We start from the raw sequence: 20,424 nt of genomic DNA on the forward strand, positions 1-20,424 counted from the left end.
GAAAAGGCTGGGTTTGTTAGTTTGTTTGTTGTTTCATCCAGTGATGTTGTTTAATCCAGTGATCAGCAACATGCGCATCGATCTACGCACTACGATGAGTGAGTGAGTGAGTTTAGATTCACGCCGCTTTTAGCAATATTCCAGCAATATCACGGCGGGGGACACCAGAAATGGGCTTCACACGCTGTACCCATGTGTGGAATCAAACCTGGGTCTTCGGCGTGACGAGCGAACGCTTTAACCACTAGGCTACACCACCGCCCCCACTACGATGACATGTGTCAACTAAATTAGCGAGAGTGACCACACGATCCCGTAAGCCTTCACGGTCAACCATGGGAAACTGAAGACCAATTCTAACCCTGATCTTCACGGGTAGAGAAGGTCGGGTACACATATGATTAAGCGTTGCCTGGTTACGCCGCAGGAGCTTGTTCGATTCCTTGAATGGATATGATACGCACTCGTGCAAATATTATCACGTAAAATTACGTTTCTATTCAGCGTTGTATACCACGTGGCGTTGATGGTTTCTTGTACTGCACAATAGTATCAGTGTTACTGTCTACATCTGAGGAATGAGTCGACAGCTAGGGCTTTGGTGATGCTCTCGTGATATTTATGAATTTTCGTTGGCCTCTGCATGGGTTTGTGACTCAAACAGACAGGAAGCGATCAATATTTCACGAACACCTGGTGTCGTCACTATGATTCCGGTTTGTTTTTTTATTAGATTGTCTTGTGGTTGCCCAAAGCAGTCACAAAGACTAAAAGTGCTCTGTAGATTGAACATTTCAACAGATAAACTGCTTATAATATTAATCTGTTGGCTATTGTTCCGTCACGCTCACGATATACACAGTCATCACTATTTGCTGCTATGTTTTGTCATTCTTGCTCTCAGTACATCAACACACCTTTATACAGCTGAAATAATAATCCTAACGTTGTATCAGGTGATTGAACATGCGTCAGGATGATAAAGCCATTCTTCATTCTTCAGTCTTAATTACACATCAGCACAATTCGGTTACAGTGCACGTATTTCCTGTATGCACATCACATGTTCGCTTACGTTTTCACGTTTCCAGTGTTGTCAGTTGCATACCACGTGATGTCAATGTCAATCATTTTGTCTCTCAGACCCTTTAATGTTGAACTTTAACTGAGGATTACGAGACAGTTTGTGACGTGGCTGATAAGGTGGCGTGGTACACCATTCATGGTCGTGGATCTTGCTCTGGTTTCAACTACTAATTTTAAATTGTACCTTATATGTCGGCCCAGACTCAGTATTAATAAGTGGCCATGATTTAGCATGCAACAAATGAATGCCACATTCAGTTATTGCATCACAGCGTTGTAGCGATATCGGCATTGCTGTAGGTCATGGTGTATGTAAGTACAGTGTAGAAAACACGTCCACAGCAGGAGAGGTGTTCTTTACATGCATGCAGGCATCAGTCTACGTGGTCGTGTCTCATGAACTAGGTCAAGTCATCCAACTTCATAATGAGTCGGCAGGAAATATACAAATATGTTTTTCTTAAATAAACACATCGGAAATGCGCGTTAACGCGTATTCTTGTATATGCCTCTCCAGCTGTAATTGCCTATCTGCTACTGTCTGTTCGTTGACGCTGCACTCAGACAGTTTCCAGATTTATGAATTCTGGGACCAGTTTAACAAAGCGGTCCACACTTCAACTTTGGCCAACGATCATCGTATCGTTAATATCGCTTTGTGGTCTGTAGAATAACCCATTCTGGACAAGGCAAACCAGTGGTTGATATAATGAGCAGGGCCCAGATTTTCGGAGCTCTCTTAGTGCTAAGATGGTCGTAAGTTAATGTTAATGTATGGCACTTACGACTATCTTAGCGTTAAGAGAGCTTCGAAAATCTGGGCCCAGGTCGATAACGCAAGGTCCCAAACTTTCAATCATGTTTAAGAACATGATTCCAGAATCCATTTGTCTTGATTCATCGACTCGGCATTAAGTCACACATCAGATTTTCGCAAAACTGACCTGAATATATAACCAAGAGAGGCAGGAAGTTGATAATGTAATTTAAACGCAAACTAATACAGGCTAATTGTTCACTTTCTGATTGTCAGCGTGTCCCATTGTTGAAATTAGTAGTAGTAGTAGTAGTAGTAGTAGTAGCAGTAGTAGTAGTTGTAGTAGTAGTAGTAGTTGCTGTTGTAGTAGTAGTAGTAGTAGTAGTAGTAGTAGTAGTAGTAGTAGTAGTAGTAGTAGTAGTAGTAATAGAAGGATTCATGGTTTGAGTAGGTCCCCAGCAATCTGTTTGTCATAAGAAGAGACGTGATTGTAATATTGCAGTATTGTAATATAACTGCTCATAATATCGGCCACTGAATTGTCTTGTACAATCTTTCAAACTTACAGGCCACCTTCAGCTGGAATATTGGAACGCCCACTGATCAATCAACAAATTGATAATAAGATTTGTAATAGTACAATTGTAGCTGTTGAGGTATTTAGTTAGGCTTCAGTGCCCTCGGGATCACTTCAAGATGCAGCACTTTGTAGTAAAGAGTTGCTTCCCATATTTGTTCCCGGTTCCGCAGATGCTTTGTCCAGATTTGCCTTAATTATGATCCATAGTCCCTCGTCACCATTAACATTAGGTGCCATTGACATACGCTAAGGTGTACCAAAGTGTCAAACATCCTTCATTGAGGACCCTCAATATACACTCACGCGAAACAATGGTTTGCATAAGGGAGGTAACTCTTGACGGTTTGCTTTCACAAACTGATAGGACGCGAAGTGGCATACAAGGCAATGTACCCCTGAAATCCACTTCATAACACTACATTTGACAAGCTGAAGAATCGAAGTTGTTTTACGTTTAATGTTTTACATGTTTACAACTACATTTCATAAATATCATTCCTTGAAATATCCCTCTACGGCTAAACGTTCTCCAGAATCATCTGTTTGGGGACAACATGTGCTCAGCGTGAAATGGAAGATTATATTTGAACGGAACAATGAACTTAATTGGAATGTGACAATTGCACGTGGTGTTCACGTGTATGTGTTCACCAGTGCAGCATGTTCACTCCCACATCCTCTTCCCATATCAGCTGCACTGATTATGCCAGACTTTGGCTTCTGTTCCCAGTTTGATTCAAATGCACTAACTACAATATTCTCAATAGGAAACCGTTACTTGATCTGGGTTGAGAACAACGTCATTTATAAGACAAAATATTATGGATGTCAACCTGAAGAAGGAGCAAGGATAAGCCCTGAAACGTTGTTTATACAATACAGATGGTGACACCCATAATATTGTGTCTGATACTTGAATACCAACTTCTGTATGCCTCTCAACAACCTCAACTACGTCATTGCCATCATAAGAAACAATCATTAGAAGCACCAATAAAATATCCCACCTCCCTCTCGTAACTGTCCCTCCACGCAGAACGCGATAGTGTCACGTTTCCGTTTTCAACTCCCATTGCGAGAAATTACCTTAATGGACACTGAGAGTGCTGCAACTGGGAGAGAGGGTGTTATACTTAAGGTAATAAACAAGGCTTCACTTAAGTAATAAGCAATTTGACTGCAGTTTCTGTTTCAGAAAAAAACACCTAGTTGTGTTCATTTTCCAATTTCGTTATGTAAATTTCTAAAATCTGAGAAAGGTTTGTAATGAGTGCACCATAAACGAATTATTGTGTTGTTATGTTATTCAGACGAAAGACGGCATCTTAGCTCAGTGGTAAATTGCTTTATCATCATGGCGCCTGATCAGACCCCGGTTTAACACACTGTTATATGGAAGCGTTAGAGGGCAAATGTGCGTGAGTTGAGCTTAACTATGAATATTATTTTAGCTATATCAAGGCGTTAATGTAACGCGAGGGTGAATGTCAGGTCGAGGCAGGTGGCAAGCATTCCATCACTTGGTCGCCACCATATAGCTGGAATATTGCTGAGTGTGGCGTAAAACTAAACTCTATAACTCATTCACTCCATCACTTGGCTGGGCGGTGGGGTAGCCTAATGGTTAAAGCGTTCGCCCGGGTTCGATTCCCCACATGGGTACTCCATGACTCACTCCATCACTTGGCAACCAGACGGGTTGATTGAAGTGACAGAGACTGTTTCGGCACTTAGCAACTAAGGGAAGCAACACTGTTATAACGCCACTTTATCGACATTCTCTATTATTATGTTCCATAAAAAATTATTTTAAAAAACACAAAATGTTACTGCTTCGGGCAACTATGAGACAATCGTAATCATAATAAGAAATATTAGAATTGCTTTCAAATACACATCTCTGTTTAATATTCTGTTAGTTTTCCTGAATAGGCATTGCATTTTATCCGAAAAGAACTTGTTATTATAATCCATATCATTACGCGGATCTCAGTCGCCTCGCCACATCAGTTGTGTAAACTCGTGCACTGATTTAAAGGTATTCATAACTGTCTGTGCTGGTACCCCAATGTACCAGTGAAGATCCGATTTAAATGATTCTTCAGCAACCAACGCTTGGCATAAGGGGCGATTAATGGGATCGGGTGGTCAGACATGCTGACTTGGGTCCCGAACCACAAAGCGTTCATAGAGCTACAACATTCGTAAGCCTATGATAAACTTTAGAGTTACGATAGGTTGTAACGTTACGAACGCTTTGTGGATCGGGACTTTGGTTGATACATATCATCGTAACGATGCACGTACGTACGCAACAGGTTCCTGAAGGAAACAAGCCGGTCTCGGTTTCACAGTACAGAGTAATGAGCAGGGTAAAGTTTATGAATTGCCCCAAAACAGTAAACGAAAAACGTTCAAAATGGTTTCATTCTAGACAGCAATTTATGTCGTTTTAATAGACAAGGCATGGTTTACGGTACTATTCTATTAGACTGTTATCATATTTAGCAATTTATGGTATGATTTCTAAACCGTGAAATAGTGTGTACCTAAATACTCTACAGGGTTACAAATCTAACGAAACTCGAACACTCGAGCTCCTTGTGTTCTAAAAATGATGAAGAATACCAATTTGTTCCATGATTGATATATTCTATAAAAAACATAATTTCTTTGATCGTTGTTTAGATAAATAATGAACTCGTCCTTGAAATAGGTTAAATGTCTTGATCAGCTGTAACCAGCAAATCCGGATGTAATCAGCAGACATCAGCTGCCTGCGAGCCTGGGCTGAAGGATCACTGACCCTCATCTCTCTCCCCAGTCTCTGCTTCTCCTTCATCAGCAACCCAGACAAACTTAGATGCTAATGCTGTATATGTGGAACCCTTTATGATGAAGCAATTTCTCAATGAGAGTCCCCCGTGGGATTTCCAGTTTGGAATTGATCCACAATAACCTATGCTTGTTGCAAGATGCTTGTCGCGTCCAAATGGGTTTGGGGTGGTCAGACTCCGTGGCGTGATTGATGGGCTGTCATCGCCATCCCGGCAATGTTGATAGATCCTCACTGGATTGTTTGGTCAAGACTCCATTATTTACAAGCCGTCGGCATATAGCTGGAATATTGTTTAGTACGTCATTAAGCAACAAAAAAAAATAATAAGTGGAATGTTATTGTAATATAGCCTGTCGACAAATGACAGATCATCTGATATTCCGACGTCTGGATTCTGGTGAAGAATAGGTCCTGTATCTTGACCATTACGGCGTGATGGTATTTGTTTGTTTGTTACTCAACGCCGCAATCAGCAATAGCCAAGTCATATGGCGCCTGTAGTGGGTGAGTTTAGTTTTACGCCGCTTTTAGCAATATTCCAGCAATATCACGGCGGGTAACACCAGAACCGGGCTTCACACATTGTGCCCATATGAGGAATCGAACCCGGATCTTCGGCATGACGAGCGAACGCTTTGACCACTAAGCTACCCCACCGCCCTATGGCGCCTGTACATAATGGGATATTGCACTGATAGTATGAGCAGCGATACATACGGTCGGTGTACAATGGCTCAGTCACCGAACCTGACCACTCAATCCCCTCAGCACGTCTCAGCGTGGAGTACAAGGAGCTTATTCTAACACGAATCTCCAGTAAGAGTTGAACGTGCTATCGGCTTAGATCATCGTGCCCTGATGACGTAAATCATTGGTGCTGCTGTCACCCATAGGTTTATCTTTTCCAGATTTGTTTAATTACAGACCTCCGTGATGATAGGTTCTACCATTCCTAACCACTTCTTAAAACAACATTTATGTATTTTATTCTTATTGAAACGTCATATGTTTATTTCATGCGGTTTCTCAGCTGATGACATTTCGTTCTTCATCCGATTGACAAACACCATACGCAGCAGCAGTATAATATGTCGAAACAATACAAAACATGGAATGTTTAAGACAGGAACCAGTGGTTGGGATGGACTGTTTTCCCCCATTCATACATACTGAAACACTTTGAACATCCAGTACCGTTGACTTCGGACAAGAAATAATGTGGGGTCTTTTTTGCTCAAGTCCATCTGCAAAGGCATCAAATAAGATTCAAACTCGTACGATGACATTGTTGTCTCTGATCACCTCATGCCAAACTACACAGTGTTCATTTCACTTTTGTGCCCACTGTGCAAGATATGACCAAAAAGCATTATATGCGTTTTCAAAGTGTTTCAGTATAAATATCAAATGGTAGATTCATATGTCCTGTTGATTTCTAAGGATTGTGCAGCGCTTTTTGTGTCCAGACATCGTTGAAATCCATCTGCAAGAGCTCGTATTCCCCACGTTTTAACGAGAAATACTTATCGTCGTATATTTCACGCATCAATCAATCCAGCAATGTTATAAATGTCTTGAACGATTGACGACACCTGATAGCAGATAGTAAAAATATCAATACTTTATTATACTAGGCGTTCATGTCAATAACAAATTATTACAACAATGTGGCACTCCTCTCCATATGCCAGTGATGACAAGTAAATGTCATTTGATGTGCTAAACAGATACATAGTCAACAAACATAAACACATAATGAGCGGTGAAGGACAGGTGACATTTCAACACAACGTGATGCATAACCAGCATTTAAAGCTGACAGTTATTGATCTGGTAAACGTGTATAATCGCACCAAACAACCAGTCAACACAATTATGTATTCCACTTTACGAAAGCTATGAAACTAATGTCCTCATTGAGTAATTGAAGATTGAAAGGTTATTCTTATCATGAAATATGGAATCTTGGTTCTTTGAGACCATTATCAATATCAAATTGAAATCCAAACCCAAATGCCAGATTTTAATCCAATTCCGTTTTAAAAATTCCCATTTCTCTTTTCTTATACCTCCTCCTCTATCACATCCTCATTCCTACCCAACTCACGATCTGAAGCCCAATTCTCAGATCTCATTCCCATTTTCTTAATCTGAAAATAAAATCTCCATAAATCGGCCCCGAGTTCAGAGTGTTCATTCACATTTCTTGTCATCCAAACCACATACAGAATCCACAGATGGGCCTCGTGTCTTTATTCTCACTTCCTGAATCTCAAGCCTGAAATATCGATAGCCACACAACCAAAATACACGTCCATAAACCACTTAAGGAAGCCCACAAAGTCAGCATTAGTCCTGCGCCGTATAGTTGATACGCCCCAATTTGGTAACTCAACACCCAAATCGTTCGATAAACCGTGACATGAAACCCCGCAAGAATATTTATTTTGAAAGAGCTGGCCTGTAACAGACGCATCCCAGTTGATGTGAGTAACTTCTACATTATCCCCATCATACAGGTTCCCAGTTGCTTCGTTAACGACGGTCGTAAATGGTGACCATTGAAACGACACTTGAAATGGATGGAGGTCTGATTGAGGTTGATATCCAAGCAAATCGCTTTGATTGAATCCCAGTTTGCACCGGCTTTGTGCAAATTTGAACACACTTTCAGAAAGTGGTCTCATTACCTGTTTACACTAGTAGGTCGTATTCAAGGTCATGTGGGGATAGCCTAGTGGTTAAAGCGTTGGCTCGTCACGCCGAAGACCCGGGTTCGAATCCCCACATTGGTACATTGTGTGAAGCCCGTTTGTGGTGTCCCCGCCGTGATGTTGCTGGAATATTGCTAAAAGCGGCGTAAAACCAAACTCAGTCAGTCAGTCATGTGGGGCGGTGGGGAAGCCTAGTGGTTAATGCGTTCGCTCGCCATGCCAAAGACCCGGGTTCGATTCTCCACATGGGTACAATGTGTGAAGCCTATTTCTGTTGTTCCCGCCGTGATATTGCTGGAATATTGCTAAAAGCGGCGTAAAACTATACTCACTCCAAGGTCTTATGTACAGCTTTGGGCAAGTAGGAACGACTCGCATACACATGTATAATTAGTATATATACAAATTTTACTAAAATACAACATTATACGTGATGACATTGTACAAAAATAAAAGAATCTTGATACACTTAATATGCTTGTAGATATCGGGCTTTGAGTCCGTACTGATATGATATCCGACTACAGGTGGGCAAATACATGTGATATGATATCAAACGGCAATGTTTTTTGTTGTTTAACCCTAGGTATAATCAGCCCCGTTATAAGACGGCCACTGGTCAGTGATTGATATAATTGGTACCCGAGGCTGATAACCCTTTCCATTTACATGCAGGTCCCTCTTACGACGAGAACCTATTACTAGTGACCACAAAACGGTTATACCTACTGGAGGTTATCTTCACCGTGAGTGAGTTTAGTTTTACGCCGCACTTAGCAAAATATTCCAGCTATATGGCGGCGGTCTGTAAATAATCGAGTCTGGACCAGATAATCCAGTGATCAACAGCATGAGCATCGATCTACGCAACTGAGATACGATGGCACGTGTCAACCAAGTCAGCGAGCCTGACCACCCGATCCCGTTACACGCCTCATACGACAAACATGGATTGGTGAAGTCCAATTCTAACACGGATCTTCAAGGGTCATAAAATTCACCGACTTGCTTAATGGCCATACTAATAATCGGAAAGACCGACACTCAATCCAAAACTCATAGAATGTACAATTTTCTTTCCTCGTAACATTTTTCTGTTCTTTGTTGATACATGTCTAAGTAACAGTCTAATCACGTACTTCTTCATTACTTTTAAAACACATTACACGTATAACTATTGCGTAACCATTTGAAGTTTATAAAGCAACATGGCAATATTTAGCAATGATCTTTACGGATACCGCTGAATCAAAGGCTGTATGTGTTTGTGTCACGAGAGACAGTCTTTCAGCAACGTATATTAACGTCTTTTATCTAATATTTCATTGACGTAAATATCACAATTTTGAAAGTTAATGGTGATGATAGGTATTTCATTTCGTATTTCTGAAAAAGGCAAAGAGCTATGGTTTCTGTGCAGGTGTCAATTTCCACATGGTCAATCTTAAAAGGACAAAGCAAAAGTGCTTTGGTTGTCTTCAGAAACTCAGGTGAATCTGTTGTGAGAACCGTGGATGGTAGGTTGTATTTCCTGGAGGACTTTTTTTCGTTGTTTTGGTGCATGTGATGTTTTTCTTGTAAAAACACATCAGTGTGTATTTTACAGTGAGATTGCGTTGAGTGATGCCAGTGTATTTGCTCAGACATCATTGCAGTTTGATTATCTTTGCAGATGCACATGTGTCTACACAGGAGAACTGTAAGCGCGCTCTCTCTCTCTTTATCTCTGTCTCTCTCTCTCTCTCTCTCTCTCTCTCTCTCTCTCTCTCTCTCTCTCTCTCTCTTTCTCTCTCTCTCTCTCTCTCTCTCTCTCCATACACACATACATGTACATACATACATACATACATACATACATACATACATACATACATACATACATACATACATACATACATACATACATACATACATACATACATACATACATACATACATACATACACACACACACACACACACACAGACTTACAGAGTGTGTGTACCGAGAATATATGTACGGTGTATTTTAGTATATGTACAGAAACGTGAGGTTCTACTTAAATTAATGAATTAATACCAATTGTACTTATCCATTAAAGTCCCCTCACTATATCAACACACATTTAAAGCTATGCGCGTAATAGTTCAACAGAAATTATTCACTTCATGGATATTGTCAAGTCAAATATGTGTTATGAGAGGTATGGAAGTACTGGCAGTAGCAATGCCGGTCGTCGTCGTCGTCGTCATCGTATTAATGCAATGTTTTCGATACAATACGACGCATTATGTGCCACTATCGTGTTTGTGTGGGTGAGTGTGGGTGTTTCATTGTGTAAGGGCGTACAATGTTTTTCATAAAATCAGGTTTCTTCCAATGTCGGATCATATTTATGTTTGCAGTTATCAGCTTTTTTCATTCTTTGTTTAGTTGATGGATTTGTTTTGGAAACCTTCGGGGTTTTTTGTCGATCACGAAAAAGAATGCAAAAAATATGCTTTTCACTGATCTCATATATGTCAACTATAGTACTGCTTCAACAAAAATATTAAAAAGTAAACATTTTTCTTGTATATAAGGATATCTTCAACAGTAAAATTTCTTTTAAGTCTACTTCGAAACTTGTATCACTGGTGCCAGCGGGAAAAAGATTGCTCTTCAAATTATTTACTTTCTACCACATTTGGGTCACTCCGGACGGATAGTCCTACAAGCAAGTAATACCACACCTACTTGCGCCACATAATATTAGACTGATACGATGATATGTTAAGTTACGGATAATGACGCATTAGCACTGTACAATACCAAACAATGGAACGTCCGGTTCCATAAAAGATTATAAATGCTTCGTTGTGTAAACACACACTTCCTTTACACTTCCTTCCACGCAGACCACCCAATCATTCTGTGGGTCTGTGATACACTGGGACATAAATTGGTTGGAACATCTCGCAACGTCGCACTTACTCAAACGTCACTGTTCTTGTGCGCATTTCTTGTTAAAAGAGGAGCCCGTCTTGTACACAGAATTAGGAAATGGAGGTAGAACGAACGTGATTCTAGTGACTTCTGCTGAGTTAATTTACCGGGGTTTTTCTTCATGGTTCTATGGAATACTGATTTTCTGTAAACATATTCTAATTAAAGCAACACGTTTTTTGGTATTTCAGGGCTACGGTTACACTACCATTTGCGACGATACCGTAATTGTGACTTAAGGCAATATCCACGCTGTGATTATGCGTTAAGGCGTTGATATGGCGTAATATGAATTGCAAACTAGATATCACTTTCTTCTACAATCTCAATCGATATAGATAAACATGAATGTGATGATATGCCCCAACATCCCCGTCAAGCACATATGCTCAATGATACACTCTTCATCAGCCACAGCATCCAGACACCCAAGGAACCCCCATCCTCAAAGCTGCGTATTCTCCATCTCTTCTACAGGTAATATTTCTCCTAACAGTCTGGAAGATCCATTTGGAAAATGTACTTGTGTGAAAGACGTGTCTCGCACAGCTTGGTGTCTGTATCTTCCATGAAAGTGATGTTGCTTCGCTTTCAAGCCCATTGTGGGCAACAACGCGCTGTCTGACATTGTGCCACATTCGTCTGGCCCGACACATTTCTGAAATAAAAAATATGAGATTTGAATGCACCGATTCGCACAATCTGAACTCGAGAATGAATAATGTAAAAACTACGCCAATTCTAATATTGCCATTTCCCGTTTCCAAATCCTGTTTCCTCCTGCTAAAATGTATTTCCGCGATCAAGTGCATCTTGTTAATGTTTCTAAGAAAAGCGCGCTCAGCGACCTGGCAAACCTTTAGCTTTTAAAGTGATTGTTGAATATTCTAGTGAAAAATCTTTACTCTTGTAATTAACATTGATGGTTTCTATTCATCCATCTTACGCAAGACTAGTTCATATTCCCGCCAGGACACTTGTCTTACTTGGGATGGTATTGACTTTTAAATGTGTCGGTACATTGTCTCTGGGGTGAGTAGTTTGAATTGGTTGAAATTCATTAAGACGAAAACCTTACATCTTGGCTGTGGATTCTGTATGAGTTTTCTTCTTGGCGGTATCTGGAAGATAAAAGGTGGCACATTTAAGTTCCTCGAGCGTTTATTGCATTGTGGTTTGTTTAAATACTTGCGGCCATCTCGTTTCTCCAAAATGGGAATCGGGAATAACGAAACGAATATTTATGATGTTTTATCCAAATGAAAATCTTTGTTTAAACATACTTTAAAACAGGCTAAAGTAACTAAAGCATTATGAAATATGTTGTGGTTGAACTAATTGTAGGAATACTGGGCTGTACGGGTTTGGGGAGACAACCATCCCGATGGTGGCGAAGAAATCTCTGGTGTATTAGGTAGGGCTGAATATATCCCAATTTGTTTTAACTTTTAGTTACATATGCAGCGCTAGCTCACTCTTCACATGTTGATCGTTGTAAACCAATGCATGTATAATGCCATGTCTCTGGCCTCCCCGATGGACACAGATCATTTGATATCATTGGGTTATAATATTATTGGATAGATAGATAATTAGATTATTAGATATACAATTGCAAAGATGAGGACCCCTCCATTAGAGGTCAATCGTCGTCGAGACTTCTGAATTATTTGTACAAGTGAACGAATGACTAGAACCAACAATTTTGTATCTCCAAAAGTTCCCAAAGTAGAAAATAGGGTAGCGCTTCTATTTTGTTGTGGGTAATTTATACACCTTGTCGTCTCTGTGAGATGTGGAATCCATACTCAAAAGCGAGTATGAACGTACAGTGATGTTCTGTGTTCGTTCGCATTTGTAAAAATACAGATCGAGGGTGAGTGAGTGAGTGAGTTTAGTTTTACGCCGCACTCAGCAATATTCCAGCTATATGGCGGAGGTCTGTAAATACTCGAGTTTGGACCAGACAATCCAGTGATCAACAGCATGAGCATCGATCTGCGCAATTAGGAACCGATGACATGTGTCAACCAAGTCAGCGAGCCTGACCACCCGATCCCGTTATTCGCCTCTTACGACAAGCATGGGTTACTGAAGATCAATATTCTAACCCGGGCCTTTACGGGTGAGATCATGGGTGAAGACGAAATAGGCAGTATGATTCATTAAGACAGCTGGCAGCTGATATATTTGCACAAGAACCCTCGAAAACATTTAGTTTGATGAGTTCACCTAATGTGTCCCAAGATGTTCACAAATAGAGATATAGTATCATAAGCTATCTGATATTAAACAGCTTGGACATTCCTACGTGATCAACAGCATGACCATAGATCTACGCAGTTGGGATACGAGGACCTGTGTCAAACAGCAGTCGGCAAGCCTGGGACCGAGGACCTGTGTCAACCAAGTCAGCAAGCCTGACCACCCTTTCCCGTTAGACGCCTCTTACGATGCGGGAGAGAACTTTGATGAAATTTAAACATTATTATGTAATTAGTATGGACATAAATATAGCCAATTATCCGAACGCCATGCATTTATTTTGAATAATATTGTACATTAAACTTCATATGCCATGGATAGTGGCCTGAAAGTATCGAAATGTTCTGTTCTATTGTTTGCTGTTAAGTGCGAGAAGTTTAGCGTTCAGCTTTATTAGATTAGTACGATGGCGGTCTGTAAATAACCGAGTCTGGACAAGACAATCCAGTGATTGATATTTCATGTATGAGCCACATCTACGTCCTTCGGGTACATTGACACATTATCAGGGTACATTGACACATTATCAGGATACATTGACACATTATCAGGGTAAATTGACACATTATCAGGGTACATTGACACATTATCAGGATACATTGACACATTATCAGGGTAAATTGACACATTATCAGGGTACATTGACACATTATCAGGGTACATTGACACATTATCAACTGACTCACGGAGCTTGACAACCTGTGCGGTTCAGACACACCCTGCCACAAGCATAGATTTTTATAGATCAAGTCTAACCCTGTGATATATATATATATATATATATATATATATGTCCCATTGTTTAATGTGTCAATAATCAACACGTTTCCCGCGTGTCCTAATTTCACCTGCCATCGTTGTCATTACTGTACATTCAGTTTCGAATGATTGAACACACTGGCTTTGAAAGGGTTTTACCGAAGTTACTTAACTTATGTAAACATTACTTGAACTGTGTCGTTCAATGGCGTTTACATGTCCATGCACAATGCTACTGAAGACTACAGATGGGAAACAAATACACCCCGTCGTCATGGCAACGTGCATTTTGCAGATCTCTGCAAATCAAACCCCTGACTTTGCACGTGATATACAGTGTCAGAACATAGACACCATGTTGCCAAGGGCTCACCTGTCAATATGGCGACAAACTCTTCGAGTCTCACATTTCCATATGAAGTAATGAAGCACATGGTGGCAACACACTTTCTTTGTAGGTACGCCTGTACGGGTATGTTTAACTTTATCAGATGCATTGTGCCTTGACACTATTTTGAAAAATGAATTATTGTTACAGTCGTCAGATTTTGTTCAGTCACAATGCTCTATTTCATATTCAGGCGTTTCGAATGTTTCATCGAAAAAGAGCGTAATGGAGGTTTAAAGCTGATTGGACCGTGTCACTATTACATCAAAGCCTGTAGCGGATCTTTTTTGAGAATACTGTAAGTGATAGACGTTGTAAATGTTCACAACCCGGTTGAAACCCCTCAAGCCAGTGTTGAAATATCAAAGGTCATATATAAGATGACTATATCAGCATCAAACACAGCAAATGGATCGGGATAGCTAAGGGATGATCGATACGGTAGGTTGCGGCAACCTGTACTACTGGCCTATCTTCCAGCCCCGAAACTATGATCCGTGAAGAGTAGGGTTAGAATTGATCTTCAGTAACTCGGGCTTGTCGTAAGAGGCGACAAAGGGATCGGTGGTTAGAGTCGCTGACTTGGTTGACACATGTCATCGTATCCCAATTGCTTAGATCGATGCTCATGGTGTTGATCACTGGATTGTCTGGTCCAGACTCGATTATTTACAGACCGCCGCCATATTCTGGACCATTGCTGAGTGTGGCGTAAAACTGAACTCGCTCACTCACTCACCAAAACTATGGGTACTTTCCAGCAAACTGGGTGCTCTCCCAGTGTCAATCAACAGCTTTAGAGGTACCACGCCTAAGGTACCAAGAAAACTTGATCGTCGAACAACCAGGTACTTGGGATGCAAGTGTTTCATTTCGTACGTGAGATCCACTGATTCTTGTCAATCACATCAATGTCAAAAAAGACAGAGCATGCAATGATATATAGGATTTCATTGGTTTCAACATCAACATTGTCGGCATGGATATGTTGGAGGCTGTATATAACCTATTACAGAGAATGTATTATTGTCTTTTCGTCTGAAATTATTAAAAAGCTAGTTATTATTATTATTCTATTGTTGTTGTTATTATCATTTTGTCTCATATTCGATGTTGTAGATTTCGATGTTTGGTATTGTCTGATAACGCAAAAGGTGAAGTTCAAGAAAAAACAATTATATAATAATAGTAATATCCAAGTATCGGTGCAAGAAATGAGAAGTGTCGATAATGTCAGTGTCGTGTTTTATTCAAAGAGACTCTTGTCACTTGAGAGGTTGATGTGAGCTGCGTATGTTACGACATAATGAAAAAGTAGAACTATACGATCTAACTATATATAGCCCAGTCTTTAAACTCGTTTGCGACATTGAAGCTCGTATTCCCAGCAACTGCATCTGGTGGTGTCATCGTAAAATTGATTGTTCGCTGTTTCTGGATTTACTTGTATCGGTTTTTAAAAGCAAAATGCCAGTGTTTCATCTACATGATGAAATATAATTTAAAAAATCAAAACCATATTGCTGGTTCAGGGGCGGTGGGGTAGCCGAGTGGTTAAAGCATTCGCTGGTCACGTCGAAGACCCATGTTCGATTCCCCACATGGAAACAGTGTGTGAAGCCAATTTCTGGTGTCCTCCGTCGTGATATTGCTGGAATATTGCTAAAAGCGGCCTAAAGCTAAAATCAGTCACTCACTTATGATTTGAGTAGGAGACGTAACTTGACTGACGGCCACCAATGCACTGCTGGCATAGAGACTAACGCTTAGTCTCTGAATATAAACCATTTTGATAGTAACAAATAAACACATTTAAATTGAAAGGGGCCCCAGTGAGTTGGGAGATTCCTGGGGAAATCTAGACTTGATTCATTTAGGGCTTTAGCATTGCTGTGAAGGCTAGGCATTAGGGAAAATAATGTGGCTCAGGGACTGTGACACAGTCTATGCTGGCATACTGTAACTTGTATCGTGAACCTAAGTGGCTTGAAAAGTGTGTCAGAAAACGTTCACTCGACTCAGTCGGGAGCAACCTTAAGTAGCCACGCGTAAGTACAAAGGTTTGAGATGGGCCTCGAGACGCTCTTGCTTGTCGTGAGAGACGATGGAAAGGAACTGGTGGTCAAGCCTGGTGATTTGATTGATTGCGTGTTGTTGAAATATTTCGGGTCCCACGTGGCTTGTCCAGATGTACTGTCAACTCCAGGTTCGTTTGACCCCAATTATTAATAATTGAATTGTTATATTGATCTCGGTGTGACAATGGCCTCATAAAAACATTATACAGTTGTGTCTATCACACCTCTCGACCACTGACAAAAGACCAACAGAAAAACTGCAACCCTATTTCTGTCGCAGCACGTCTGGCAAGTCTTGTTTCTGATCTAAGACAAAGAAGCCTCTGATGTTCTCCATTCCTTAACATCACACAGTCATAAATGAGTTTTTCGGGCCGTCCCTTCACAGGATATCAGGTCGACATCACACAGATATTAACCTAGGCTGTAAGCTATACCTGAAGCTGTTGACAGTGACGGGCCACGGGGTCCGACATGGCAGTCGTACAACAGAGCATGCACGACCGGCCTCTTATGTTGTCTGGCTTTCTGGTCAGAACTCAGAGAGTGTGGTGTTCACCGACCTGCAGGGCCTGACGCGTGATTAGACTGATAACCCTTGAATGTTTCATGATCCTTCTTCATCATATTACACACGCGTTATTTCAGAATAGTAATTAGATCAAATATAGGCTGCGGTTGCGATGTAGACTTTGCAGAAGAACCATTCAAATCTGCTCTTTATGTGGACGCTAACTGACGGCCATGTATTGATGGATTGGAGGAGTTCTAGCCGTGGTACAATGGGAGAAACAGTTACGCTGTCAATAGCTGATGAATTATTTACACAAACTCTGATGTAGGCTATTTTCAGTTATTGCTGGTTGATGTAAGGCATCTTATCCTCCTCTATATATATTTTCTTTTCATTTTGCTACAGCAAACTAATGTCGTTTCCCTCGTGTTTCAGTCCATTGAAAGCGGATGAGTATAGCTCTAAACACTAGGTTGTTTCTTAGCTGCGCTCATTCTATGTCTGTACTGCTTCCTATAGACGATTTAAATACTGCCTTCGCGCTTCAAAGACCTAAGGATTGCCCAACTGAGTTTTTTAACAGATTGCTATGTCAAATCTGAATTGCACTAATATGCTTCAGTCTAGTTCATGCGTCGTGATCGACAGATCCAATATGATTCACTTCCTTAGACACATGCTTTCAAATACGAGTCCTTGCATTTTAAATAGTGCAGTAATATAATTACTTATCGAAGATTCTTCAGCATATTCTCCGATACGCCCAGCAATGACAACAAAATGTGTACCCTCTTGACGATTCCGACCCGATAAATACATTGAAGGCTGCTATATCGAATTATAAATACAAATATTTGAAGCGTTTTAGGAAGGAAATCAAATTGCAGTTTTTAGGGATTACGATTCATGTAGGGTTGTGAGCGTAGTTTGTTCATGATCGAGAATCCGTCCACACCAGGAGAAAGTAGGTAGGTTCTTTTGTAGCTACAAGTCAATAAAAACACCGTTTATAGTGAGTAAGACAGATATATGCTTAGACAGGTAGGTCATTCGCATCCATTTGAATAGAATGGTTCCGAAAGCAGATAATCTATTTTAAACCGTGATGTATTACTCAATGATTGTGGCGTGAATGGCAGATACCGATAGCTTCAGCTTCAGTTAATGCTTTTACATTTTCCTTGTGGAGAGATCTTCTTTGTGAGTGGCCGCGTGTGGTGAGATGGGCTTAAAACCGCTTTGAAGAATGTATCGGTTATATCATGACTTGTCAGCTTCAAGTAGAAGGAAAACCGAAAACCCTTTTACAGAATGAAAGTCATTTTGAGTGACGGAAGTTATGGTTTTATGGTTCTTTCACCATTTATCAGAACGGATGCGACGTGTACTGTCGAGTTGTTTACCGTAACAGCGAAAATTAATTGACTGTACACAGTTTCCACTTTTGATACGCTTAGTTTGATACACATCATTACTGGTCAACACCACACTGCTTTTACGGGATTTTTGAAGTTATTTTAAATTTGAATTTGAATCTGTAGGTGGTAATTTCTTTTTTAAGTTTTGGAATATTATCAGTCTAAAATCGGACGGCCTCTCTCATTGTCAGTGTTTGCCGTCGGCACTATAATGAAAACTATTTCATCCTCATTTCATTAGTTTCTCATAACCGTTGATAATTAGGACAGACGGATCTGTAAACCAAGCAAATCATATCAAGCCTACGTCATCTCCTGTTTGTCAGAAATGGATCCTTTGCTAAACGGACCTTCAAACACACCTTCATTAAGAATCACAGCCCCGCATGAAAGTTTAATGTTTCTTTTCGTCTTCTCAGGATGTGCTCAGGTTGACAGCGACAGACAATTAGTTCATTTCTTGTCAATTATCATTGGTGTCCAACCCCAGACAGAGAGCCAAGTAAGCTACAGCAGACCCATCACCTCAGGTAAAATTGCACAGGATGTTCAATCATGATTTATTAATAATTAAGGAACCTATATCAACGATTAGCTTCGTAGCACTTTGAACGCTGGTAAATGGAGACCGGTTCCTCTACGGAAGATAAATTGAGTCCTTATCTTTATGTAGTTGGTTCGACCTCTAGATCAGTCTGGAAAAACGTTTTAAAAAGTTTTGAATTGGGTTCTGTCAAAAGTTTTAGATTAGTTAGACTACGCTCTTTCAAGCACTAATTATGTGTCTCCCAAAGCCCTCTTGGGGATTTTAGTGACGCTCGAGTGTCTTTTATACATCACTATGTCTGGGACGAAAATGGGCATGTGTGTATTTTGATGAAAAATAACACGAGGGAGAGTCACTTTGACAGACACTTGGAAACTTTCTTTTGAAACAACATGTCCTGTCGCTCTCTGTCTTGAAGTTGGAGGAAATTATGTGTGTCGTGACATATTTGGATGATGAAAATTAGCACACGCAGATCCTGAGGGGATGAATGATGTGCTGAACATTTATCAGTTCGACAGTTTTATAGGTTATCGGGTATTCTAACGTACACGTATTACGGTCTGCCTCTTCGATATATATGGAGACACCGAGGATGTCTACAAATTGTTCCATAAAATGCTCAAAAAATAATTTGACCTCAAGTTTTACAAAATGTCCTTACTATACAGGCCGACTGTTCCCAAAATATTCTCTGTGGTTGATTACTCCTGACTGCCAAAATACTGCGTTGTAAAAACCTGACTAAAAACGTATAAGCTATCTCAAGCACCATATGTAACATTAAAATAGTCAGATATTAACGATGCGAAAAGGATGTGCGGCCATTTCCTGACGACATAAATATATCTCAATGACATATGTTTCTCAATGTTAGTATATCAGAATGGACTGAAAAGCACCTGATATGTCTCCTTAATACAATTGCAAAATGTAATTTAATGTCAATTTTGCTTTTGCCGGATCTATATCGCTGGCCTCCTGAGATGATATTACGCAGTTCAACATGAATCACACTAAGACGCAGTATAATGGCGCCAACCAAACCACTCCTTGTTTTATCCCCCTAACACTGAGCACCGGGCAAGGTAACAACAGGTGACATCTGTTAACGTATTCTCGTATGACGTTAAAGGGTTCAGCAGATCTATAAGTTAACTTATTGTCCCAACTTCAAAATCGACTTCTTGCTGAATTCATCCTTTCAAATACGACGAAACTGCTTCCTGTAATCGACTGGTACCCTCATAACCTATCCCGTTTGCTCAGATATATGGTGCCGTTAGCCTTGATATCCGTTTAAACAATGGCGGATTGAGGTATATTCTATTTCAGTCAGCATTCAGGTACATTTATCACTTTCTGAAAACAAAAGTATTCGCAAAATCGAATGTGGAATCAGAATCATCTAAAAACACTAAAATCAGCCTTTTCTACACATCTGGTTTCGTAACTCTACAATTGATGTTGTCATACGTCCAGTACATGCAATGACCACAATGAACTAATTATAG

The 20,424-nt window shown here is 40.3% G+C and overlaps 1 protein-coding gene across 1 annotated transcript in view; it reads right to left on the bottom strand.

Moving 5' to 3' along the window:
- Window positions 1-10,067: 10,067 nt before the first annotated feature.
- LOC124275532 overlaps window positions 10,068-20,424 on the bottom strand; it is a 51,034-nt gene continuing 40,677 nt past the window's right edge. Inside the window, exons 3-4 of the mRNA XM_046711110.1 lie at window positions 12,020-12,062; window positions 10,068-11,599 (exon numbers count right to left, since the gene is read on the bottom strand). Coding sequence (XP_046567066.1) covers window positions 11,387-11,599; window positions 12,020-12,062 — 256 coding nt within the window. The 3' untranslated portion in view covers window positions 10,068-11,386. The remainder of the gene's footprint in view (window positions 11,600-12,019; window positions 12,063-20,424) is intronic.

The sequence above is a fragment of the Haliotis rubra genome, unplaced genomic scaffold (assembly GCF_003918875.1).
Source record: "Haliotis rubra isolate DU_JTF1 unplaced genomic scaffold, ASM391887v1 Scf20, whole genome shotgun sequence".
NCBI lineage: Eukaryota > Metazoa > Mollusca > Gastropoda > Lepetellida > Haliotidae > Haliotis > Haliotis rubra.